Source organism: Amphiura filiformis, unplaced genomic scaffold (assembly GCF_039555335.1).
Source record: "Amphiura filiformis unplaced genomic scaffold, Afil_fr2py scaffold_54, whole genome shotgun sequence".
Taxonomy (NCBI): Eukaryota; Metazoa; Echinodermata; class Ophiuroidea; order Amphilepidida; family Amphiuridae; genus Amphiura; species Amphiura filiformis.
Window position 1 is genome coordinate 518,306 of NW_027305518.1, and position 26,847 is coordinate 545,152.

Sequence of the window (26,847 nt, forward strand, 5' to 3'; positions counted from 1 at the left end):
TCATTGCGCCCTCTTTTTCGCCTATTTCTGAAAAGTTGATCAAATATATTTTGGTATGTAAAGAAACCTTTAATTTTTAGCTTTAATAAACCTAAAACAATTATTTCAATTGGCTCACAACTTTTGAAGATATGCCCTTTTAAAGACAAGTACCCGTTTTTCACTCTGTCCACGGATAGCAAACAGAGTGGTTGGGATGGGTCATGCTGTGGAGTGGCCTGCAAGATCACCAGACCTCACACCACTTGATTTCTTCATTTGTGGCAAAATCCAAGATCTTTGCAAACGTATTACTGCTATATTCATAAGTATCCGGCGCACACAAGGTTGGTACATAATACAATTCATGCAATGAGGACTAGGGCTGAAATCTGTATTAATCAAGGAGGCAACCAGGTAGAGGGCAGAGCAGCACAGTAAACTCACTTCAAAAGAACCAAAGACAAACTAAACAGCCATTTTCAGCGCAATTTTTTCAGTGTTTTGGAAGAAGTGTGTTCACAAAATGAATGTTTCAACCAAAATGAAACTATCATTCTAGGCGATTTCAATGCTGATGTTCTATCGAAAAAGAAACCAAAAGACAGCATTATTAATGCTTTGGAACGTTTTTGCCTCATGCAAGATTTCATTGAGTTGATACGGGATTATACCAGGGTTACTCCAACAAGTAAAACCGCCATTGACTTGATTTTTGTCTCTGACCCTCAAAAAGTGTGTCAATCGGGGGTAGTCACATTTGGGATAAGTGACCACTACTTAATATACTGTAGTAGAAAACAAACTAAGGTGCAATATAATAGACACAAAACTGTAAATATCAGATCAATGAAAAGGTACTCTACTGAATGTTTCATAACAAAGTTAAACCATGTTGATTGGAAGAATGTTTTAATATGTGTCGATGTAGAAAAAGCATGGGAAATATACTAAGGTTCCTTGTTGTCGGTCATAAATGAAATTGCTCCACAGAAAAAAATCAGGGTGAAACAAAGAACTGAGCCATGGTTTAGTGCAGAGATAAAAGAATTGATTCATGATCGTGACACAGCACTGCACACTTTCAACAGAACTAAAAACACAAGTGATTTTTCTGAATTCAAGAGTCTTCGAAACAAGGTTCAATATGAAATAAAAAAAGCCAAATCACAGTATTATAAGGACAAGATAGAAGAAAATGTGAACAATCCAAAAAATCTTTGGAGTATTTTGAAAGGCATGGGGGCTAGTGATAAAGGTTCCACAAAATCAGGCAGTATCGGCCTTGAGATAGAGGGAGAGGTCTGCTTTGACAAAGCAACTGTGGCTGAGAAGTTTAATGATTTCTTTGTTACAGTGGCCTCCACACTGGTCAGCAAACTCCCCACTGGCTCTGGCAGATATGGCCTGGATTCTGTTTTTGAATTTTGCAAAAAGAGAAATGTCAAACAAAATAATTTTGATCTTTCCCAGGTAAATGAGGATAGTGTTTTAAAATTACTGATGAAAATAAATACTAGCAAATCAACTGGTCTTGACAATCTACCTGCAAAATTCATCAAGGATGCTGCACCAATGATATGCGAGCCTCTTACTTACATTATTAACTTGTCAATAAAATCTGGTGTAATTCCCAATGACATGAAAAATGCTAGAGTGGTGCCTATACATAAGAAAAGCAGTAAGACAGAAACTGGCAATTACCGACCAGTTTCCATCCTTAGTGTTATTTCAAAAAATTTTGAAAGGATTGTTTATGACCAGTTAGAAAAATATTTGAAGGACGAGTCTCTCCTTTATGAATTTCAGTCAGGCTTTCGGCCGTCATTTTCTGATACTTGCTTGATTCACCTGTCGGACTACATAAGAAAGGAATGGGATAAAGGTAATCTTACTGGTATGGTGGTTCTTGATTTACAAAAGGCGTTCGACACGGTGAATCATGCAATTCTTCTTGGAAAATTGGGGGCCCTTGGCGTGGCTGAAAGTTCAATTAAATGGTTTGACTCGTACCTTACAGGTCGGAAACAGGTCGTTGACATAGGCGGAGTGAAATCACAGCCCAAGGATATTACGTCTGGAGTTCCCCAGGGCTCAATATTGGGGCCTCTTTTGTTCTTAGTCTATGTCAACGACATGGCTTCTGCAGTGGGGTGTAAATTACTTTTGTATGCAGATGACTCAGCTCTGATGGTCTCGCATAGTGACGTCAATGTCATTCAGGAACAGCTCAGTTTGGAGCTCAAGGCTGTGAACGAGTGGTTGATTGATAATAAATTATCCCTTCACTTAGGGAAGACTGAGTCGGTCCTGTTTGGCACTGCACGTAAACTTGCGAGACAATCAGAGCTCAGCATCAAATGTGGTAACACACTAATTACTCCCAAATCTGAAGTAAAGTATTTAGGCCTCAATATTCATCAAACTCTAAGTGGGCAAAATACAGCAGATAAAGTTCTAAAAAAGGCTAATTCCAGACTCAAATTTATTCAAAGAAAAGGAAGGTTTTTGAATGTATACACTAAAAAACTTCTTGTTTCGGCTCTCAACCAGTGTCATTATGACTGGGTGGGAGGAGTCATGTGTGTTGTGGGGGCGGGGAGTCCGGTTGCTGCGCTGGAATTTTCGGTGGCTCAGGAGGGCGGTGCATTTGTTTTGTTTTAGGAAGGAGGTACCACTAGAATGTACCTCTTTTTCTTGACATATGAAATGGGCCGCTGGTCTTGAGTCGCTGGGTTTTCGTGGGGAGATTGGGCTCCTTGCCCTTGTAGTGTGCATGGCTTTTTGTTGCCGGTGTGTGGTTGTTTCTTGGGAGGTGTGCGAAACTGGTCACAGGATTTGTCAGGTGGTGTGGTACCACCTTGATGTGTGTAATATCATATGTAAAGTGCAATCCAAATATTTCTTTACTTTTGTACCTTTAAGTCTTACGCTCATCAAGGACCACAGTAGAAATAAGTGTGCTTTTAAATGTATTCTTTTCTGTGTTTTTTATCCTTGGTTTGAATCCTAAATAAAATGAAAATACCTTTTATTCGAAAAAGAGAAATTATTTATGTTGTCAATAAAAAGAAAGCAAGAAACAAAGTAAAAAACATAATAAAACAAAAAGGCATAAAATAACCGAGAAAAACATAAGTAATTGCAAGTATAGCAAAAGAAGTCCCATCCCACATCAATTTCGCCAACTTAACAAAATCCATAACCCATAAGCCCACCGGTAAAGCCCATTCCCTAAAATAAAGTTGTTATTTTACAAAGTTATCATCAAGGAATGTTTTATATTCATGCATGGTATATGCACTTTTCAATCTTTGAAGTAGCCAAACCTCCTCCGTGGACAGAGTGAAAAACAGATACATTTCTTCAAAAGGGCATATCGTCAAAAGTTGTGAGCCAATTGAAATAATTGTTTCGGTTTATTAAAGCTAACGGGTAAAGGCTTCTTTACATACCCATTACCAACATATACTTGATCAACTTTTCTGAAATATGAGAAAAAGAGGGCGCAAATGAGGGGCCTCTTTTTTTGGGACACCCTGTATCTGTTTGTTTGTATTTATATTCTATATAGCTCTGTACATTAAGATTATCAGGACTTCCAAAGAGTCCAGTACATTTATATTAATGGAATTTTCCTGAAAAAAACTGAACTAAAACTGTAGCAAAAATTTCTTATACCATGGTTTATAATCCATTATATAAGATCAGATTATAACATTTCTATAACTTATAAGGGCATATGAGATTAGAGTTTGCTCAAAAGCTACCCCAGGAAGATGCTACAAGCTTTGCTTGTTTGACACTTCTTGGACACAACCCATAAATGGGAATATTCCCTTACCCGCCCACCAAGTAAGGGTGTGCAATATCACGCTAGCGCTAGGCGACAATATCGTGAGAAAATATTTATTATTGCAATGCGATAATTCTCACTGCTTCATCGATGACCCCACAATAAACTATAGACTCCATAACTCCCAAATGAAACCTGAAGTTGCTGATTTGGCAATAATATTCCAAGTTTGTAGTCAGATTTGCCTTTTAAATATAATGAAGCACTTGCGACCTAATACCTTCCATGAATCCATTTTGTCGAACACTGTGTGAAAATCAGGCTGAACATGGACAGTATTTGAATTTCCTGGTCTTAAAATTTATCGCGATATGATCGATATCTGTGATATCGCGACATGGAAAACCCTGGCAATGCCAACCCTTACCACAAAGATAGCCCCCACAGCATAAATGACCATCTTGGACGTGAATTTCAAAACTGCTTATTAGGAATGAGGAATAATCATTTAAAATGTTTATGAATTGTAATATGTTTTCCCTCACTCACATATCCAAGATGGTTGCCATAGACTTTTTTTTGTGAGAATTTTTTGTCATATGCACTGTGCGCGAAGAAGTGTCAAGGACCAGCACAAAATTGTATGTTTACAACGTAATGTATTTGCCCTATAAAATGGGAAAGCAAGAATCAAGAATGTAAACAGGTCTTGCATATGTGTAAGTGAACTTTATGGTTTCCAGTTTAATCTGTTAATTATTCTAGATAGTATAACCGTGCATGTATATACCAAGTTTGTCGCCTTGCTACCTCTAAATTAAATGATTGATGAATAAAACCAAGTGAATAAATGAACAATTTTAACAAAACTCACTTGTAACAATAGCATCATCTTCCATATCCGTGTCAGAGTCTGATTCTTGTACCACAATATCTGATGTCCGTCTCGCGGGTTGAGTGTCTGGTATGATTGAAACATTTCCTGGAGTTCCTTCAAATAAAGCACAGCAAATAATATAAATTTAATAGCAATTCCAATAGTGTCACAATTTACAATTTAACGCTACATTTATTGCCATGCTTTTTGTGTTAATAAAACATGCCATTATAGTCCTCTTAAGGGAGGTGCAATGAGCGTGAACCTGGTTTGGATGCAGAGGGAGTGTGCCTGTAACAGACACAGCCACCAGAAAAGGACCAGCTCAGATCGCACGCCAAATAAGTTTGCAGTCCAGAAATTTCATTTTTTTCTCAGCCTTGCAAAAAGTAGGCAGAGGTGGGAATCAAACCCGGGACCTCCGTGTTGTAAAACCTACTGCGTTACCACTGAGCCAACTGACAATTGGCTATGAGAAGTTTGATAGTAATCCTTGATATTGCTGAATAGAATAAATCAATACTGATAGGTCTATTTATCTAATGTACGATGCTATTCAAATTGGCCTATAAACTAGGAATATAATGTGAAATGACTATCAATCGATCAATCAATCAAGTTGTCAAGTTATCAACAATCAATAATAAACCGACGTAGGCCTATCATGCAGGCATGAGACTGCACTTTCCTAAAAAAAACTGAAAAAACTGAAAATGCGCGTGAAATTGGGCAAAAAGTACCAAAAACAGGCTGAAATTAAATAAAGTTGCGGAAATTTTGACTATAAAAAAAACTGAATTCAGTTTTTAAACTGAAAATTCTCATGCCTGATCATGGAATATTACTAACTAGGCCTACTAACTAATATACCAAATAAATAAAATAAATAAATAAGTCAGTAAATAAATAAATAGGCATAGGCCTAAATAAATAAATAAATACATAATGCAGTTAGTATTTTAGTTGCAAAATTCCAAACATTCTATTCACACACTGCCTCATTTCAAATATTTAGTTTTAGTTTTGGTTTTGGTTTTGGTCACGTGGTTTCCTATTGTCCTGCCTAACCACTTGAATCATAAGATATCGAACTCATTGTTTCTACCTTTTGTTTAAAACCGAACATTTGTGTCAGTCAGTTTCGGTTTTGGTTTCAGTTTCTTATAAGTGGTGTGAATCGTAAAATTACCTACTCTAAGTATACAAAAGAAATGTTTAAATTTCAAGCAGTGCAATATTCACGAGGAGAGAAATCGAGCATGGTAATCTACATTGAAAGACGTGGTTTACAAAACCGAATAAGCCTAGGCTATTTCACCTGTGAAAAAATATAGACCATCGAAATATTTGCATTCGACATTACAAAAGTGGCCACTATTGTAATTGTATAGGTGCTATAAACAAAATCGATTCATGTCCTTAATCCCATGTACCAGAATCGATGGAAGGCCATTATATGACCTCTAATAACCTAATGACTTTTACTGAAGCAATTTTACTGCAAAAGTAGAAGATAGAGGGAAAAGAGATTGTGTGGTGTGTGTGGGGGGGTGGTTGGAGGGCAAGGGGATATGGGCAGGAGAGAGAGAAACAGATGAGAGAGAGCATTGGAAGTGAAAGAGAAGGGGAGGAGAGCTCGAGATGAAGATATCGAATGTAGGGGAGGAGGAGGGGGAAAGGGGTAATTTAGGGAAGAGGTGGTTATATAGGGAGGGGAGCCCCCTCTTAAAGAGGTATGGGTTGTGCTTCCCGGGTATAATAAACAAATTCATAATCAAATCATCTCCATGCATCGTTTATGTTTCATACAAACAAACAAATCCCCCACCCCGCCCATCCTTCAATATACGCCGCATGTATATGATTTCTAGGCCTAGAACTCGTGAGTGTAATATGCCACCTACCTTCCGACAGAGAGCATCAACTGTCGTCCATGGGATAGATTTCCGATATCAATCATGATAATAATTATGTTAGCACAATAGGCTATTGTATACTTCTGGTTATATACCCTATACTGTGTCCTCCCAGCATAATAGTGTTATGATTGCAGACCAGATCAGCTCTACTTTTTAATCCCTTGATTTTTGGTTTCTGAACAAAAGAGAAACCAAAACTAAATATTTGAAATGAGGGACTCTATTATAATTTTCTGCTATACACGCAAAGGACCTGTGCTTTTATTATGTCCGCGCCTAATCAATAATGAGTCTTTCACCATGCTCACACACCATGTTAAACTATTGTATCCCTGGAGTATTATCTACTGACCAAGTCCTAACAAGTCAATGAAATGGATGCTATAACGCACCCAATCAAGCGAACATATCAAGGTCATATCAGGGCGTTATACAAAGAATGGTCAAAGGTCAACGTTTCCAAAGAAGTATAGTAATAGATGTAGACACAAGCTTTCATGCGGGAAACATAAACACATAGTCGTCAGTCGTGTGGTTTTTATGAGATTTGATACGGCGCTGAAGTCTAATGGCTGTCCCAAAATCAGTACCAGACCCGGTTTCCAGACGGCCATGTGTGTGTTGTTACAAGGAATGCAAACTCATGTTATCAATAAGTGAACCACATAGAGGAATACGACATCTATCGTGAGCCAATCTGCATTCTGTTGCCTGCAAAAGCCGACGATCAGGTAAAAATTCTAAAAGCAGCGTGACTAGATATTTGCGTTAATTTCATGATACGTGTAAAACGCATTGAAAACGCCAAATTGCAGTCATAAAATATATAATATTAGTAAATCACCCAATCGAATGTTAACGTAGGTATGTGGAAAAGAACTGCAATAACAATAACAAACTATGTGCCCAAAGAGTTGTCTTTGGCATGTCGCTTTTGAAATATCACCAAAAATATCAAATTTTGGAAAACGCCCAAAATTTAAAACAAACACGAACCTTCCAAAATAATTATATATTAGCACTCGGCGGCCCAGTCACTACCTGCCGCTGTGATTTGGGGTAACTCATTGCTTCCCCTCTCCAGATACCGGTACTTCAAGGTCGCTCATACCCCAGCCCTTAAATAGAGGTCAATCTAAGGCAGTGGAACATTGTGAATTTACAATTGAGTGAAACAATACAAAATTGGCAATGCACAAAACATTTATTGTGCAAAAATGTCCACAGTACCAGTTCAAAATATGTGACCGTCCACCAGGGTCTTAGCTAGAAATTGAGGATTGCCCGTCATTTGAATAAAATTGCCTGTCCTAATTTGACCTTAAAAACATTTACCAGACATCTATAGCCCATTGGGGGTTCAAAGAGTTCAAATATGTGCTGATATGGCCTTGTTCTACAAATTGGGTCTACTCTTGGACACCTTCAATGACGATAGGTGCAGTGCTGTACAGTGCAAAAACTAATTAAGGAGCCAGTGGCTCCTAACTTTATAAATTTAGGCGCCCAAATTTTGCTCCCAAGTAAAAAAACTTAGGCGCCAACTGCTGCCATTATGTTGCACTGCAAATGTTTGAAAATTTTGTTTGCGCGGTGGAGGAGGCTGCTTGTACTGTTTTAGTCTTTTGTTTATGTAGTTTAAAAGAAACTTTACTAATTATGTTGTGTATTTGGTAATATGTGTTTTAAGCCTGAACTTCTGAAGAAATAAAGAAAAATAATTACAAAAATTATATGTAGATGATGTAGTCAGTAGTGTTATTGTTAGATGTTAGTAGTAGTATTGTACTGTTAGTCATTAAACATTTTCTTAGAGTTTACTTACCCCACCACTCCAACTGTCCAGTGCTTCTACTGCACACTGGTTCCTGGTTTGCATGCACATATGATATATGGCCACTTGGTGCTACTGCTATATAAAGGTCTCCTTTCACCCGTGCAATCAGCATTCCATCTAGCAATGGCACTTGTTGGATCAAAGGCAGCTACTTCAGGGCCTTCAGAACTGATCAGTATGAGGTCAGATGCTGTGTTGGTAGACATGCTACTGCGGGTGGGAGTTATTATTCTCTTTTGTGCACTAAATGCTCGTTCACAGCCAGCAGAACTGATTGGGAGGACAAGCAATGCCTCCACTATGAAGAGTATGTTGTGGAGATCATTCTTGTAAGGTTCTTTAATCAGCAGTAGTTGATACAACTCTAGGTAAGATTTGTTCTGGAAGTTTGCACTAACTGTAAGCTTCAGCTTCCTCCACTCTGAAGAGACCTGGGTAATGTCACACCCTGCTGCTGTTAGTGGCTGTCTAAACCACTCGATGAGGGTATCAAGTTCCTTACATCCATAGAGAAGTAGTGGGCCCTTTTCAGCAGGCCATTTGTCATGCATGAAGATAGAAAAGGCATTCACAGCTGCCTGTGCGCCCAAGTTTTCATTTTTGCCAAGAAGGTTTTCAAAGCGCTTTTGTAAATTCTGTTTTGTTAGATCAATGACTTCAACAAAGTTAGATTGAAGGTCATGTCTAACCTTTGAAGCATCTGCATGACCACTGACGTTCAACTCAAGTCCTTGGAATTTCACAGGAGTCTGTACTGTCTGTTCAACTTCAAGTTCATCCTCTTGGTCTCCGTCTTCATCTCGAAACTCTTCTTCTTGTTCTACTTCTCGATTAACAGCATCTATTTCTTCCACTCGATCTACAGATTCTTCTATGACGACAGTCACATTCTGTTTCTCTAAGCACTTGTAGCAGTCCTCCAAAGATCCTCCAGGAAGAGGGTCTTTCTTCATTAGATCTAGTGTGGCCATACTATCTTGCAATGATGTCATGGCAGATGGTAAGATAAAGTCATCTTTCTGAAAGTCCAGACTTAAGGAAGCTATCTGCTCAAACACATCAGTCACAAAATGACAGAAGACAAGGAACTTGAGGCTTTTCATTTCCTTAACTACTAGCTTAGCCTTTCCATGTGTGGCAGCTGGAGTGGATGGAGATTCTGCTAGGTTCTCCATATGAAGGCAGATAGTTGAGTATAGACCAGAATCTGTGGCTCTATCTTTTCCTTTGGTTGATAAAAACACCTTGAGGGCTCTGTCCAAATGTGGTACCCAGCGTGTACCCTTGACAGGGCATGGACTGTAGAATCGTGTTTCCAACTCTTTGCAGAGACTTTCTAGATCTCTTTTGCTTTTGGGGCTATGATGGTAGGTTGCATAAAGATGGTTAAGTACAGTGTCTACTTTCTGTACCATATTATTTTGTTTCTGTGCGTCATGAAGGGCAAGCTCCAATCGATGTGCCATGCAATGTATATCTATGAGATGAGGCCTTCTTTCTCGGAGCTTGGCAACAACACCTCCACTCTGACCTAGGTTAACAGAGGCTCCATCTGTGCACATACCAATCAGACTATCGTCCCAACTTGGTAATCCAAATTGGTCAAATGAAGAATCCAGGCAAGAAAGAAGTCCATCTGCGTGAGCATGATTCACTTTGGTCAAAGAAATCAGTCGATTCACTGGCACTCCATTTTCTAAATGACGCACATAGATAACTTCATTCTCTCGCACACGGTGATCAGTAGCTCCGTCAAATAAAACAGACATAAAATTGGAATTCTGAACCTTCGCCTTAGTTTCACTGCGGAGGTCAGAGGCTATAGCTGAAACCATTTCACCACAACGTCACGTGGTTGTTGTATCTCGGAGTTATGTTTATGCCATTTTTCCTCTGGAGCAGTAGAAGAGGTTCCATTTTACTTAAAGCCATTTCTTCTTTCGCGATACAATAAGCAGTGTTAAATTTAACTGCCAGTTCATAGTCTACTTGTTCATCTTTGGCTTGAGTTTGTTGTGTAAATCCAACAGCAACTGACGATTTATTCACTTTAGGCCTCTATAAATGCATCCACACATTTCTGATGGTGAAGGCTTTTGCTGTGTTTCGTCAAAGTTTCTCTCTTAAAGGATGTTGATCCCGACACCATTTCAGTCCTGCCTGCCAATTTTGGGAAAGCTCTGCAGTATTTGCATCCCATAGTTTCATCAACAGCATGAGAATCATACTCCACCCATTCGAAATGGTCCTTCCATGTTGGTCGGAATTTGCGTTCATTTTTCATTTTTTTAGGCTTACTCCCATTACCGCTAGTAGTAGTACTAACAGTTGGAGGGCCATTAAACTTTGACGCGCTATTATTAAACTGTACGCTATGAATACGCACACAACGAAAATTTAAATTTGCTTGATTTGGGTTGCAGTTTTAAAAGCTTCCAAATTTCTCTCTACAACTCCTAATAGCTATATATTTTATATATAACTACAAGAAAGGCTTTCAACATTCCATATATGTTCACAAAAATACCGTAACTTTGCAAGGAATATGATATGGGCACATAAACACAAATTTTTGTCATGAATTGAGATAAAGAGTAAGAAAAACTGCGTTATTTTAAAAATGGTGCGAGTTCATAAATCAGGAATTTGCATATGATTAGAAACATGGCTTATTATCCTCATATTAAAAAATCAAGATTTTTGGTTGGTTAAGACAAAAACCTGCCGGGATGAAAAGGGTATTTAAAAGACGGAAAAATACCAGTAAACAGTAGGCCATGCGACAACAGCATTGAGAAGGTTCATGCGAGCAGTGTTAAACTGCGCGCGCGTATTTCACTGAACGCAGATGAATGGCGCGCTTAGGCGCAACAAAGTCACTGCTGCGTGTACTCGTTCATGGTGTCAAGTCACGCGGTATTGTTATGAAGTTGTTTACATAATTTTCGTCGATGGGCCTAATCTGGGTAACCAATTTAAACTATTATAACAATTTAGAATTTTAAGTTCAAAATTTGGGACAAAGACTAATCGATAGATAAAGGTTGAAATTACTTGTCTGGCTAAAAATTAGAATGATTAAAGCGTTAAGACAGAAAATATCCGGGTTAGAAGTCCTTAGCAACGAAAATAAATTTGAAGGTAAAGCAAAAAAATCACGAATTCTAACGACAAAAGTAGACAAAATGGAAATCAAGTAGAGAATTGTGAAGATATTTTCTAATAAAACTTATTTGTTAATTGCCCAAGATGATTGGCTACACATAATACGATACATTTCAAATCGAAATTTTCCGGGAAAAGTAAAAAAGCATACCCAAGAGTGCGACGGTCATTTTTGCCAAGGTCGCGTCCGTTAATAATTTGACCTTTAACGGAAAACGCGCATGATGGCCCTCCGACTGCTAACACTAGGTTCATTAATTTTATCATCAACAGCTGTTGAATTCACTGATTTTGCCATTTCTGCCCCCGTTTCTGCCCCGTTTCTGCCCCCGTGTCTGCCGCTTCATCTTCCTTGCTTCCAAAAAAGTCCATCAACGTCCTTTTTGATTTTTTAGACGCCATCTTCAGTAAACAATGCTATCAAAACTTTCGACCTATAAATTCACTGCATGCACATTCAATTACTGTATGACCGGAGGCTTCCATGTAGCAGTAATTTGGTGCGAGCATGTGCGTTTAATATTCATAGCTGCTCTACTACATCTACATTCCCATTGAACCCTACATACTCCGTACACAGCATGTACAGTGTGTATGTCGTCATGCATATTCATAGCCATACCTTCATACTATTGAACATCACGTTACGTACGTGTTTCGAATTTGCATGGATCGCCCTTTGACACGTAACGGCGAGGTACATTCTTGTGATTATTTTGCATATTCATCGCCATACATATCACTGATACGTTCGTACAACGTTGTGTACATGTTTTGGATCGCCCTTTCAAACGATGTGACGTACATTCTTGTGACTGAATGCATGTACATGCACCGTATTTTGTTTATCATCAAATCAATGGTGATGACCGATGTAGATGTACAGCGGTGAGCTGAGCATGCATGACATTCACAATGATCGGACTGAAACTGGATTTAATACTCCGAAATAAATGATGGTAATTTATTGGTTGGGTTGTTTATTGATACTGGCAAATTAGCAGCCTTTCAAGTTGTAACTTTTGTTTACTGTGGGCCAGAAGTGCTGGCGATTAAAAGCTTCAACAGTTGGTCGCCATTTGCGCTAGGGAATGAAAGTCTAGTCGCATAAGAAAAAATCTAGTCGCCAATGCGACCAAATTGGTCGCACCGTACAGCACTGGATAGGTGACTTCACCATTTGTCCTTCTCCACAAGCACGCAATCTTGGCGTTAGCATGGACTCTGTCCTTAGCATGAGTAGTCACATCGACAATCTGTGCAAGAGTGCTCTTCTCGGTATCAGGAAGATTGGGCGCATTCGCAGTATCTGACTCGCGAATCAACCACTAAGTTGGTTCATGCCTTCGTAACATCTAAACTTGATACATGTAATTCGCTGTTGTATGGATTGCCGGATCGCGAGATCGCAAAAGTTCAGAAAGTTCAGAACGTGGCCGCAAGGCTTGTTCTGCGCATCTCGCGACATGAGCATATCACACCCGCTCTGAGAGTGATGTGCTGGTAACCTCTCCTCTCCAGGGTTTATTTATGCCATTGCTGTGCCTGCCATGCCACAGTTTGATGTTCCATCCACTGTTTTAAATATGTTGCTTCGTATATTATCATGTTGTTTCTAATGTATTATGTTCTGTGCAAAACCAAATATTACCCAGCCAATTTATGTTTTATGGGGCGTGATATTTATCTCGTCGAGAATGATGTGCTGGCAACCTCTCCTCTCCTGGGCTTTCTCAATTTTGTCGCATTTTCTCTCCTGTGCGGGTTTCGCGGAAAGGTGTGATATGCTCAATACGCTGTTTGAATGCTAGTATTATTCTGATTGTTATAATTATCTGTATATTTAAGTTATATTGCTATATTGTATTTTGTGATAATAATTGCTCTGTGTATATTTAGTCAAACCCTGCCCATTTTTTTTCTATTTAGGGAGCAAGACATTTGAAATATTGCTGAGAGTGATGTGCTAGCAACCTCTCCTCTCCAGGGCTTTTACCATGTTTTTCGTCTGTGCCGGTCACAGCTTTTTGATTGTTTTTATGCGGTGGTGTGCTCGAAATGCAGTTTTTTGGGGTTGTAGTGCAATTCTATTTTAAACTCTGTGTATATTTACATTTATATTTGCTTATTATGTGCTTATTGATATTATGAAATATGATGTTCTGGACTCATTCTCCTCGTCGCTTCATATGTGCCTTTTGTCGTGCCTCCTCGTTTGCTTTTTTGGCTCATGGGAAGCGGCGTGGATTATGACATTTTCTTTTTGTTTATATTGTTCTGTTTAAAATTTTGTTTATTATTTAAAAAGAAAAAAAATGTATTTGTTAGGCCCTTAAATTTTCTTTGTTTGTAGCTTAAGATATTTTAATCTGTTTCTGGTTGTGTAAAGCGCCTAGAGGCATTTGCATTAGGCGCTATATTAAATTATCTTTATTATTATTATTATTAAAAAGGTCAATTAGCTTCTCAAAACATACAATTTATAATATAGCATCTGTCAAAGGCATTAATTTTGCCCGTCCCAGGAGCAAACTGGCAGTCTAAAATGACGGCCAGACGGGTGGCTAGCTAAGACCCTGCCGTCCACCAAAAATGGGCTGTTAAGTCAGCATTTTCACTTTTTGAGATATAGGACAGGTAACTTTTCCTCAAAATAATCTAATGGCGCACCTCAGCTCCTTTGCCTTGGGGTAAATTTCATATGCAAATAGAGAGCTCCCTCTTTTAAAAATCCAAATAAGAATTAAGGGTACATGCCCTTATTTACTGGTGGGATTTTTATGGGAGGGCACTTTTAGTTTGTGTCTAAAATTCAAGTTATGTCAAGGGAGCCCATAGCGCCATTAGGCGAACATTTACGGTATTGATATAGTAAATCAAATATTTCAAATTGTTCATCTGGATTTACTATTTACGATTGGTTATTTATGAATTACTATTACACATGTTCCTGCTACTTATAAATCCTGTTCTCTATTATTTTTTGAGATTCAATGGTCCATATCTCTAAAACAAGCTCTGCCGACTGCACATTCGTGGCAGCTGGTCACATATTTTATTCACACGTATCTCACAAATTTGACTCTTACCAGACGAGTGCTCATTGTCATCCGAGTCCTCTGCAAATACTCGTTTAGGTGCGCTGTCATGGCTAGGCGTCTTCAGCTCCAATATACTGGTCTGTGGTTGAGTGGTTTTGGCATTGTCTAAACTGAATGGCTGGGTAGGCTGTAGTATGTCTATACTGTCAGAGCTATCGGACATATTGCCATCCTAGATCGGGAAATAAAGCAAAGCATTGTGAACTAACATGAAGATATGAGGCAGTGGTCTCTACGCATGGGGTACTGCAGCAGCCTACCCACCCCTTTTAAAAAACAACACAAAAATCCACTTTTGCTTGATATTTTCCAATACAGAGGTTCAAAAGTGGGTGAAAAATTAACAAAAGGTCCCCTTTTTGCTGAAAGGCATTCAACAAATCCTGCGTACAAACAACCCAGCAGTTGTCAGTGGTTGTAATTTTGATTAAAGGCAACTCTAGTAATCAGATTTTGAAATACTTTATGATTAGGTAGGCTACCTTGAACAGATTCTACAAAAAGTATTTGCCATTAACAAAATATTTTACAGGGGTTATTCCCAGGGCTATTTTGGAACATTTGTCGGAAAATGACACATAGCCCTCTGACTCTAGAGAGGAATGTATGTACCAGATAGTAATGTTTGATCAATTAAATAAACTTTTACACTTACAGTATGAGACTCATAAACCTTATATGCTGAAAATTAAGACTACATTAAAAGATTCCTATTGGGGCCACCTGCGCAGGTAATTACAGCTGGTTCACACAGAGTACCTACACAGTACCAATGCTGTTACTAAATAGGACCCACCAGCAATACTGCACTGGTACTCCTCTGGTACTGCACAGTACCAACCAAGTGCCTTGGCGATGGTGTGCCTGTGCAGGCAGCTCCAATAGGAATCTGGTAGTGTACATGTAGAGATATAATTTCACTGCTGACTTGCATCAAACCACTGGTAGCACTCGCATCACACATAAATATTATGTTTGTTTTACCACTGCACCACTCTCCCGTGAGCATCCCAGTTTTGTCTTGTGGATCAATTAGCCCTCATTAACAAATAATAAAAATGGCTTTACAAAGTCATAAGCTATCAGGTTTCTCTTATTCATCTTTGCTACATATTTCCAATTCTGACCTCGTTCAATGCCGTTTTATTCCTACACAACATACCACACATGATCACATTCTCTATTCGCTGGCGTATATGACCATTGCTAGGTCAACTGGCTCACATTTCTTTGTTAAGAACCACTGATCAAAATGATCACAACACAAAGTCTATTGGCGTATCACAATTCGAAAGTTGTTTGTAGATCTCCACTTACCTCTTCTTGTAGCAGATACTGACATGTTACATCAGCTAGGGTTAAGATGTCACAACTTTTCACTTCATAGCGTATATTTGGTTTCAAAAATAACTGCAACATATAGAAGGAAATAATAGAATAAATAAAGTTGTATATCAGGACTAGGTTTTCAATATGACATATTGGTGGACATGTTAAGCATTTGATATCATCTAGCCTTTTTCTTCAATTTCTACTCAATATCTTCGCTTAGGAATGTCCGCCCAAAAGTGTCTGTTTTTGACATGACACATCACATATGTGACCATCCACCACAACTGAGATATGCTCCATTGAACTTAACAATAAACAATAGGAAACAAAGGATTTATTGACTGTTTGATTGATTTTTCACTACTTAAATGTCAAGTACTATAGACATGATATACATCATTTTAAAGCTAATTTCAAGCAGAATATTTTGGTTGAATATCTCAAAAATGATGATTGGTGACTTCAGGGCTCAGTTGTGCTGGATGGTCACATATCATAATCCTTTACCTTGCCTCGCCTTGTTTTAATCCTGCTCCCCATATCATATATGAGATGTGAGTTACCATGGATTTCTATCCCTTACCTTGCCTCGCCTTGCTTTATTCCTGCTGCCCATATCATATATGAGATGTGAGTTACCATGGATTTCTATTCCTTACCTTGCCTCGTCTCGGTTTATTCCTGCTGCCCATATCATATATGAGAGGTGAGTTACCGTGATTTCTATGCAAGCATGCTGCTTGGATAAAGACTGAAAACAAAATATGACATAAATGGTTAATGTAGGTATGCTAGGTGAATTCAAATTTGCCATCAAACTGCATCATTTTATATATCAAATTAAAGCCCTTGAGTAAACAAAGCCAAAACTGAAAACATTTTTTTCATAGCACTTTCCGTAGCAAAGTTACATCTTGTCAAAGATTGACTTTCATCAAAAAGATTCAGCTAGCAAAATTCCCCAAAACGGCATTTCGGGGTGTTTCTAGATCTTAGTCTCATTATGATAGCTCAGCTTTTTTTAATGGAACTGCTATCAAAATCCTCTAAAATTCCATGTGCGATTGTCTTATCACCATAAAAATCATATATTTGGGTCAAGTGAAGTATAGAAAACATATTTATGTAGGTTTCCTTCTTCGCCAGTTGTTTCAAATTTCAATGTAAATATGCATTGACATTGTCGGCGAATTTGGCTGACTAGCAAATGTGTTAACTAAGGTTTGCCTGGGATACCTAGTTAATACAACAAGCAAATGAAATTTAATTAACCCCCAAGCACTACCTGCTGATCTAACATTGCCTCTGATTGGTCAATTACATGATATCTTCATTTTAATCACCAATCAGAATGGAGCTTTGAAAATAATTCACCCCAATTTTTTTGTGTGGTGAAATTATTCTAACAATGTTGCTGATCGGTCCAATTGATAATGAAATTTTCTTTTTGAAATATATATGAGTTGCACTTGCAACGGCCTGTAGTAATGCATTGCATATTATGTGGTGTGATCAAGCAAAATCAGTCTGAAGTCGGGCATATTCAATTTTCAGTGTTTTACATGAATAAATAAAGCTTTTACAAAGCAAAATCTTTCAGAAAGCCCCATTGAAATCGAACATTTTGTTCCAAAGATATGAACAGATGAAGTGTTGTCTTTGTTTGGCTATCTGAAAATCAATATATCCAACTTCCGACTGATTTTGTTTGATCACATATCAGACTAAGCAATTAGACATGAGCCTAGTATTTTTTATGTTTTTTGCATCTACATCCATTGCATGATGGGAAGAGCAATTGCCCATATCATTTTTTTAATTTTTGTATATTAGTCCCTGTAAAATGAGCAACACAAACGAAAATTGATCAAATATCAATAGCGAGTCCAGAATTTGAGTTATTATTGTTTTTTGGCTATTTACCTTTAGTGGAATGTGGATCTTGTTTCCTTCATGCCTGCCTATTATATTTTCACCTGAAAGAAAAACAACAACAATAAATGTTTACAATGTGATGATCACAAGAACTTACAGCTTACTCGCAGGGTATCAAATTTGAGGAGAACCCGAGAACCAGTTCTCCTGAAGGTTCACGCTGGATTACAACTAGGAGAACCAAAATTGGTTCTCGTAAGCTTCCAAGTCTCAGATCGCATGTTTGTTATATTTTACCTTTCTGCAACAATATTGGAAATACAGAGCCTTAAGGGGGTACTACACCCATTGCATTTTTTTTGCGTTTTTTTGCATTTTGTGAAGAAATGAAAAAAAAAAAATGGACAAAGTGGTATGCAAAATGAAGGGGCAAATCTTCTCGTTATATTGGTGGCATCGGTATGAATGTAGCTTACATGCTTTTGAAGATAGAAGCCAAAAGGAGGTACATCACTCATGCTTTAAATTCACTTCATTTTGGAAAGCTTGCTATCAACGGATTTCGTTAAAATTTTGGATACGTGTTGCCAACGCATTAGAGAAATAATGTTGATATGTAAAATGGGAATAAGTGGTTCCTGATGGCTTCATGAACTTGGTGATTTTCAGAGCTCCACATCTATCAAAAAGCGAACTGGTTAAAATGCTTCTATTTTCAATGTTGAGCTATATTTTGTATTTGTAACTAGCGACATTATTTCACTGAAACTTACTTAAGCCATAGGTAACAGGTTACCACAACCATACTACAGCAATGTTGAAAAAAATTGCATTTCTCGTCACCTATACCCACCATATTCAATAAGACTCGTAAGCTTAGATTTGCTAATTTTGGTAACTATTTTGTCGTTATTTTCTAATCCATTTCAACTAGGAACTCCAAAATTGATACAGTGATATAATATTTTAAGTGGATTCATATTTGTTGTATCTTACCTATCATTGTCGCTATCCAAGGCAAAAAAAAGCAAATATATTCCATAGAATTCTGCACTCGCCACGGTATCCGAATTTTGACACGCGAATTTTGACATCACCCGTGCGTTATAATTACTTTTTATATATAACGAGCTGTCTCCGGGCTGGTTATAACCAGTTGCCGTGTTTTATGCATGTATATATTTAGGTATTTTTAAGCTATTCTGGCGTATGGGGCAATCCCAATACGGAGCCATGGAGTATGAAAAAAAATTGGACAAGCCAAGACGGGCCGGGAAAGGAATTTGGGAAAATTGGGCAGAGCGAGGGGGGGAAAGCGATATTTGGTGCACATTAAAGGGGCATTTCGTGATCCACAGCCCAGGCGCGATTCAGGGGGGCCCAGGGCCTGGCCCCCTCCTCCCAAAAAAAAAAAAAGAGGAAAGGAGAGAAGAGAAGAGAAAGAGGAGAAAAGGAGAAAAAAGAAGAAAAAGGGAGAAAAGGAGAAGGGAAAAGGTTAAATTGCACGTATAGTAGGCCCATGCCTAAGGGGCTGTGCAATAATTATGAGCCCTGGGGAGGGTAAAATTGGGGGGGGCAAGAAATTTTTGGCGAGACGAAGGGGGGCAAGCAATTTTTGGCAAGCCGAGAGGGGGGGGGCAAGCGATTTTTGGCACGCATTCACGGGCACCTTTTTAATAAAATGCTTTAAAAAGGCTTAGGAAAACGGTACGGAAACGCTTAAATATGCATCATACGGTACATCTAGACCATTTAAAGTTTGGAATTTGGGATCCCAAAATTTGGCATGTTCAAGGGGGGCAAAGAATTTTTTGGCGGGCCGAGAGGGGGGGGGGGGGCAGCGATTTTTGGCGGGCCGAGAGGGGGGCAAGCGATTTTTGGCGAGCCGTTCGAAATTTTACCCCGGGGTCTGATAATTATTGCACAGCCCCTAAATCGCAGTCGGGTCAGTCTATATAGGTATGTGATTATTTTGCTTGAAGGCGGGTCCTCTGCCTAAAAGCATGTGAAAATTACGGCGGGCCCACCGATATGTAGGGCCCGTCACATTTTGTCACCAAAGTCCGTAGGCCTATTAAGACGGACTCGTAGCAGGCTTCAATTCAACACCATGCATGCTTTAATTGCGAATCTCAAGTCTTAGGCCTATAAAGTGTCAGTGTTACATTTAAAATTTTACAAACCTTTTTTGTTTTAAAACGCAATGATAGTGTAAAAATGGTCCACCAAATGGCTTCAATTAGGTCTTCATAGTTGCAAAAGTTTCTCACTTCTGAGGGGGCATATCCCCCTCAGACACCCTCATGTTCAAAATTTTCGCCTTTTGAAACATAAAATTTTACACAATAAATAGTGCAAAATAGTCCACCAAATGGCTTCAATAGGCCTTCATTTTACAAATTTTTCTCACTTCTGAGGGGAACATCCCCATCAGACACCCCCTGCGTGCGCAACTTTATTGGTACATAATTATAAAGCAATAATTCACACAATAAAAGTCAAAACTTGTCCACACTAATGGCTTCAATTGGGCTGTTTTTCTCAAATTTTAGGCTTTTTCAAACCAAAATTTTACACAATAATAGTGACAAAATGGTCCACCAAATGGCTTCAAATGGGTCTACATTTTCCAAAAGTTTCTAACTTCTGAGGGGGGCACATCCCCTCAGACACTCCCACGTCGCAGAAGCGCTCCGGGATGGCCACTTCATGCCATTACTTACATTTCTTTTTCAAAAATTGGGCCCCCCCTCTCTTACTGCTCTGGATCCGCCACTGCCACAGCCTCATCCCCCACTTTTCTCAAAAAAAGTTGAGATTTTTATATCACTGGAAACCTCTGGCTACATAATGTTTATGTACAAAATATTTCTTGCAGATTAATTCGCTTAGCAAAGATATCGTGAAATTTGAATTTCGTTCTGGTGCACCAGAACGAAATTACAACGCATTGTCTATGGCGCAGTGTAATACACATAATCATGCACAACTGGCAAACGTAAAATCGGAATCAACAGAAATCTTGGGAATAGGTATTTTTAGTGGAAAAATAATGAAAAATGACATAAATAGAGGATGCTAGGATCACGAAATACTCCTTTAAATGGGACACGACTGATTTTTGAATAACACGCACTTTTGGAAGTCACGTCACGGGTAGGCCTATGCCTACAGTATTACGCAGTAAAAATCATGAAAAATTTCCTGCATGTAATCCGCACGCCACGTAGGCCCTACGCTCAAGATTTAGACATTCCCAAATATACAATTATAAAGGCCTATCCAGTAATCCCAGCAAAGTGTGAAAAATTAAAATTAATTATAATGTCTAAAAGTGAAGGATACCCCGGTAAGTCATTTAAATTGTCATTTGGTATTTTTGAAATGTAATATTTGGCACATAGGATCCTATCAGCAGTAGGCCAATTGATGTAGGTGGCCTATCATAGGCTTAGCTAGTAATCAGATTCGTGTAAAATGTCTGATGATTTTTTTCTCGGGATGAGATTTTGTCTTTAGTAGGCCTACTCGGTGTTTGGCTAATAAACCACTAATACTATAACAACAAACAGGGACAACAAAGGCGATTATGGCGGGAAGGGAAGGGAATGCAAGAGGTAAGAAATTTCAGTTTGTAGGCCTACACCATTTGGAAATCCCCATGAGCCCCTTATCATGCTTATTGAATATTTTAGTAGTGTTATGACCCCGGCTAACTTTTATTTTTCCGTGTTATGTACGCCTAATTATTAAATTGCGAATTGTAGGCCTATACTGCGTGCTTTACACCGATGATTCAGTTTATATTATCGCAACTCGCCATCTGGGGCGGTGAATTGCTTTCCCCATGCCAACAAATCTTTGCCCTCCCCACTTTGACATGCCAACCCCTCTATCGACATACCAAAACATTATCCACCTACACCTACATGGCAGCCGGTATTCAGTTTTAGGCAGCAGGCCGAGAAGGGCAAGCCGCAAGTTTTGGCACGTGGCGAGTATATTATTGCAAAAGCCAAGTATTAATATACCCGGGTATAATAGGTCTACTATTATTTAATATGTTCACGCTTTTCTACTTACTTTATTAGGGCCCATTTAAATGTCTAAAATTGCAGAATTGTTAAAATGTCTTAAATTGCGAAATTGAGCAAATTTCTCATACGTCCAGTGCCGTACATAAGGGGGGAAATGGGGGAAGCTACCCCACCCCTGTGGGAAGTCCGCCTCTTGGATGCGGTCGCCTGAAGAATTTTATTAGGGTCTTTTTGTACTTTTGAGCCTATTTTGTTTCAGTCACAAATTCCCCCTTGAATGAGGGTTTCCCCTTTCACTCCTTTGCCCCCCCTTAAAATTCCTAGCTACGCCCATGATGACCCCCCCTTCACGGGAGGGAAGAGGCACAACATACATTTCTTGATTTTATCAGGATTTTACCAAGAGAAGGTGCTAGGCATACATGCTCATGTTTGAATCTGGCAACACGAGAACTTTGAACTTCTGCGGTAGTCTTGTAGCCGTCCGGCCCTGTTCAGTTTTATACACGCATTTGAATAGGAATTGTTTTGCGCACTTCCTTAATGTTTATGGAGCACATTTTCTTCATTAGTTTGTCAAGTTGATGTCAAATGTTCTATTCTATATTATTTGGCAATAGTGTTTTTTTGCCTACAGTATGTCCAAACATGGTCCAATGTTGTAATTTGTTGTTTTTGATCGCAAAGGCGGATATTTTTATTCTCGATTTAACTGTGCACCCGCCGAGGGCTTCCATAAGGGTGCAGAATTCGCTAAAGTTTGATTTAATTTTGCCTTTTTTGACACTAAAACGCATTCGATCCTTAATTTATTAATTTACCAAATCTTAAAGAATTATTCTCAAATGTGTGACCTGTGTATTTCCTATTGGTAATACAAATTGACGTGTCAGCCCTAGTAGGCAGGTCGTATTTTGGACCGGTAGCGAGTCTAATACGTACTGTATGTAAATATCGATGAATGTTAGAAACGGCAGAACCCGGTTGTGAAGAAGACTACGTGGATTGTATAAGCGTCCTTACCAACCAGCCAACTTTAAGACAAATGGGTGAAAAAGGACACTCTTTCACGATGTTTTTTCATATTTTTATTTCACATGATTCGTGCATATATCGCCTAGCTATATATGAAAAAATATTTTTTTAGACCAATCAAACCAATATATGGGTGTAGTACGCCCTTAAATAAATGCATTAATCCAAAAATATAATTCTGAAATGTTGAGAAGTTTTCTTCATTTTAGCTGTCAATTTATTGTACGATCACTAACAGGAATACATGGCCCATGCATGCATGTACTTCCAATGTTTATTACTCGACCATCCCATAATAATACATGTGACCTCCCTAACGTAGTAATGAAAACGTCTCCTTTGGTTGTATTCCCCACAAAGTGATGATGTAACAGGATTAGCTACCATGAGTAATAGATGAATACAATTTTTGAATATATCGCCCAGGGTCTTAGCTAGAAATTGAGGGTTGCCCGTCATTTGAATAAATTTGCCTGTCCTAATTTGACCTTTAAAATATTTACCAGACATCTATAGCCCATTGGGGGTTCAAAGAGTTCAAATATGTGCTGATATGGCCTTGTTCTACACTTTGGGTCTACTAAAAAGGGCAATTAGCTTTTCAAAACATACAATTTATGATATAGCATCTGTCAAAGGCATTAATTTTGCCCGTCCCAGGAGCAAACTGGCCGTCTAAAATGACGGCCAGACGGGTGGCTAGCTAAGACCCTGATATCGCCCCGCACTACAACGTTCACACAAACCAAAGATTCTTGCAAAAGCCCTTTGCGAAAACCTAAACAGGTTCCTGCAATTGATTGCAAATTTGAACCCCTGTACTCCTACATTTCACTTCACCCTAATGTATGATTTACAAATTACAACTGCTACCCCATTTGACCTTGATAAGCTTAACATGGAAGGCTGCCGAATTTGGCACCGTGTGCTATTACACATTGCCTTTGCAGTATGCATGTACTATGGTACTCTGCTAACACCTGTTGATGCCAGACTGCATTTTACCATACCATCAGCTACCCCAGATGCTTGGCAAACATACAACAATGAACTACGTGACATTCTTAACCCAATTCATTCAGCGTTGGGCAGTGATATTTTAATGCCAGCTGAAGCGGGCGACAGGCTGTCCACATCAGTTCAAGACTTTTTACTGTCCAAGCCAGAATTTAATGCCACGAAATCAAGCAAGAAATTTATTCAACACAAATCAAAACGTGTTGAGGCTGCCAAGAACCTTAAGAAACACTATCGTAAACGCATGAAACAGACTGGTTCAATCGATGATCGTAAGAACTTCACGCAAGCTCTCAGAACTCACAACCGCCTCAAAAAGGACCGTGATAAAGAGATTCAGAAAAACAGTGTTGCTTATCAGGAGAAACAATTGAAAGAAAACTACTGGTCATTCTCAAAGCAAGCCTGCAATGGTACCCTTGATAACACAGTAACACGTCCAGAATTTCCAAAGGATCGTGCCGACCTGTTTTATCCCGGCAAATATTCTGTTCGCGATGACCTTGATCTCGCAAAACTTTCTTGGTTTCCTTACATCGGTCAAGCTAATGCCACGCTTAACACTGACGCAATCCGTCCACGTGAAGTGAAGCAGGTGATACAGACAAAGAGCAGTTCCTCAGCTCCGGGCCCTGATGCTATAACTTATGGGATACTGAAGAAGCTGCCGTGTGTCCACCACTGTTTAGCAACTCTTTATACCAAATTGTTAAATACTTCGCAAAATTCCACCAGCGTCATGGTGCTCATCATCCATCACTCTGATTTATAAGAAGGGTAGTCCTGAGCAACCTGAAAACTTTCGGATGATCGCACTTTCCAGTGTTTTTGGCAAAACATTTCATCAAATATTAGCTACGCTGTACCACAGACTATCTGACTGAAAATAATTTTATTGACTCTTCTGTTCAGAAAGCATTTATCCGCTGGTATAAACGGGGTGATTGAACACAACCAAGTCCTAGGTGAAATTATTTGTCATGCCAAAAGAAATAACCGAACATGTCACATAACATTCTTTGACCTTGAAGAGGCTTTTGGTTCGGTCCATCATGATTTGATTAGTCACTCTCTTTCTAGATTTCATTTTCCACCAGAAGTCAAAACCTACATTGAAAATCTGTATGCCAGACTCCAAGGTAGAGTTGTTACTCAGGATTGGGAGTCGACAAATTTTAGTTTTCACAAAGGAGTTTTTCAAGGTGACCCTCTGTCTCCAATAATTTTCTTGGCGGTGTTCAATCCCATTTTGGAAAAACTTCAAGAATATGAAGGTTTTGGTTATACAATTAATGGTACAAAGTATATTACCACCCCGCTTTGCAGATGACTTCAATTTGATAACTACCAATAAGAAAACTCACCAAAGAATTCTCAATGAAATTTCATCATGGACTCAATCAATGAACCTTAAATTGAAACCAGTCAAATGCAAATCATTGTCTATCGTAAGTGGCAAACCAACATCTATTGTATATAACTTGTCTGGTAACGATGTTCATTCCATTGAAAATGAGCCTCATAAATTTCTTGGTTCCCATCTTTGTTTTTCAGGAAAGCAAGAAGAAGTGTTTGATAATGTCAGGGACCACCTTGTTACCCGGCTTGATAGAATTGACAACCTTCTTGTCAGGGGAGAGTATAAGCTTCAGGTGTATAAAAACTACCTTCTACCTGCATGCCGGTTCTTGCTCACTGTTCATGACATTACTAAAACAAACCTTCTTGCTCTCGACGCCATAGTTCATAGATACTTGAAAAAATGGATTGGGTTGCCCAGATCAGCAACACCAGGTATTCTCCATATTCCCCATTTAACTGATATAAAATCTATCCGTCAAAGTGTACCTTGAAGCTCATTCTGCTGCCTATATGTCATCAAGGCTCAAAGGTGATGAAAAGGTTATTAATGCATTAGATTCCAAGCTTGCTAGAGAATCTGAATGGTCCAGGAAGTTTTCTGTCACTTGCTATGCTGAAAGTAAGTTTGAGGTATGTAATGAAAGTACTGGCATGTCATCTCACAAAAAGAAAAAACACGTCTTAATCAAGTCTATCAAAGATGAGACCAATGAAACCTGGATCAACCAACTTAAAGATCTTGTTGTCCAGGGTGACATGTTGCGCGCTTCCATCCTTGAAAAGGCAGATCATATTTGGAAGTCGTGCATTGTTAATATGCCTAAAGGTGTCATGAAATTCATGGTCAACTCTTTTCTGGACACCCTCCCAACAAAAAATAACCTCAGCCGTTGGGGCAAAAAATTGTCCACAAACTGTAATTTATGTTTTAAAAAAGAAACTCTTCACCATGTTTTAAACCACTGCCAGATTATGCTCGAACAAGGCAGGTATACTTGGCGCCATGACTCTGTCCTTCAGATCATCCATGACACTCTTCAGGAAATAGCTGCCCCATCATGGACCTTCTATTGTGACCTAGCTGGTACAACCAAAGTTGCGGGACCACTATCCCTCCTGATATTTTGGCAACTCAACAGAGACCAGACCTGGTCCTCGTCAACCGCGACTCAAAAAAGATCATTGTCTTCGAGCTAACTATTCCGTTCGAACAAAACATCAGAAATTCTCACGACTGAAGGTAAACAAATACTCAAGTTTGATCATGGATCTTCAGGGACAGAGTTATGACGCCAAGTTATTTTGTATTGAAATTGGCAGCAGAGGCCTCATTACTGACGACAATAAGTGCAATATTCAAAACATTTTCACCTCTGTTTCATTGGGTAATAAACCCCACAAAATACTGTGCAAGAAATTTCAAGCCAACCTCAGTAAACGTGCAATACTGGCTTCATATGCAATCTTTTACTCCAAATATGACCAGGACTGGTCAATCTCCTAGGTGCTTTTGTA

General features: G+C 38.9%; 1 protein-coding gene across 1 annotated transcript in view; it reads right to left on the reverse strand.

Moving 5' to 3' along the window:
* Positions 1–26,847, reverse strand: part of LOC140144432 (uncharacterized) — a 69,836-nt gene that overhangs the window by 41,354 nt on the left and 1,635 nt on the right. Inside the window, 6 exon segments of the mRNA XM_072166243.1 lie at positions 4,650–4,766; positions 14,663–14,846; positions 15,992–16,084; positions 16,590–16,670; positions 16,722–16,757; positions 17,930–17,982. Of these exon segments, the coding sequence (XP_072022344.1) occupies positions 4,650–4,766; positions 14,663–14,846; positions 15,992–16,084; positions 16,590–16,670; positions 16,722–16,757; positions 17,930–17,982 (564 nt within the window).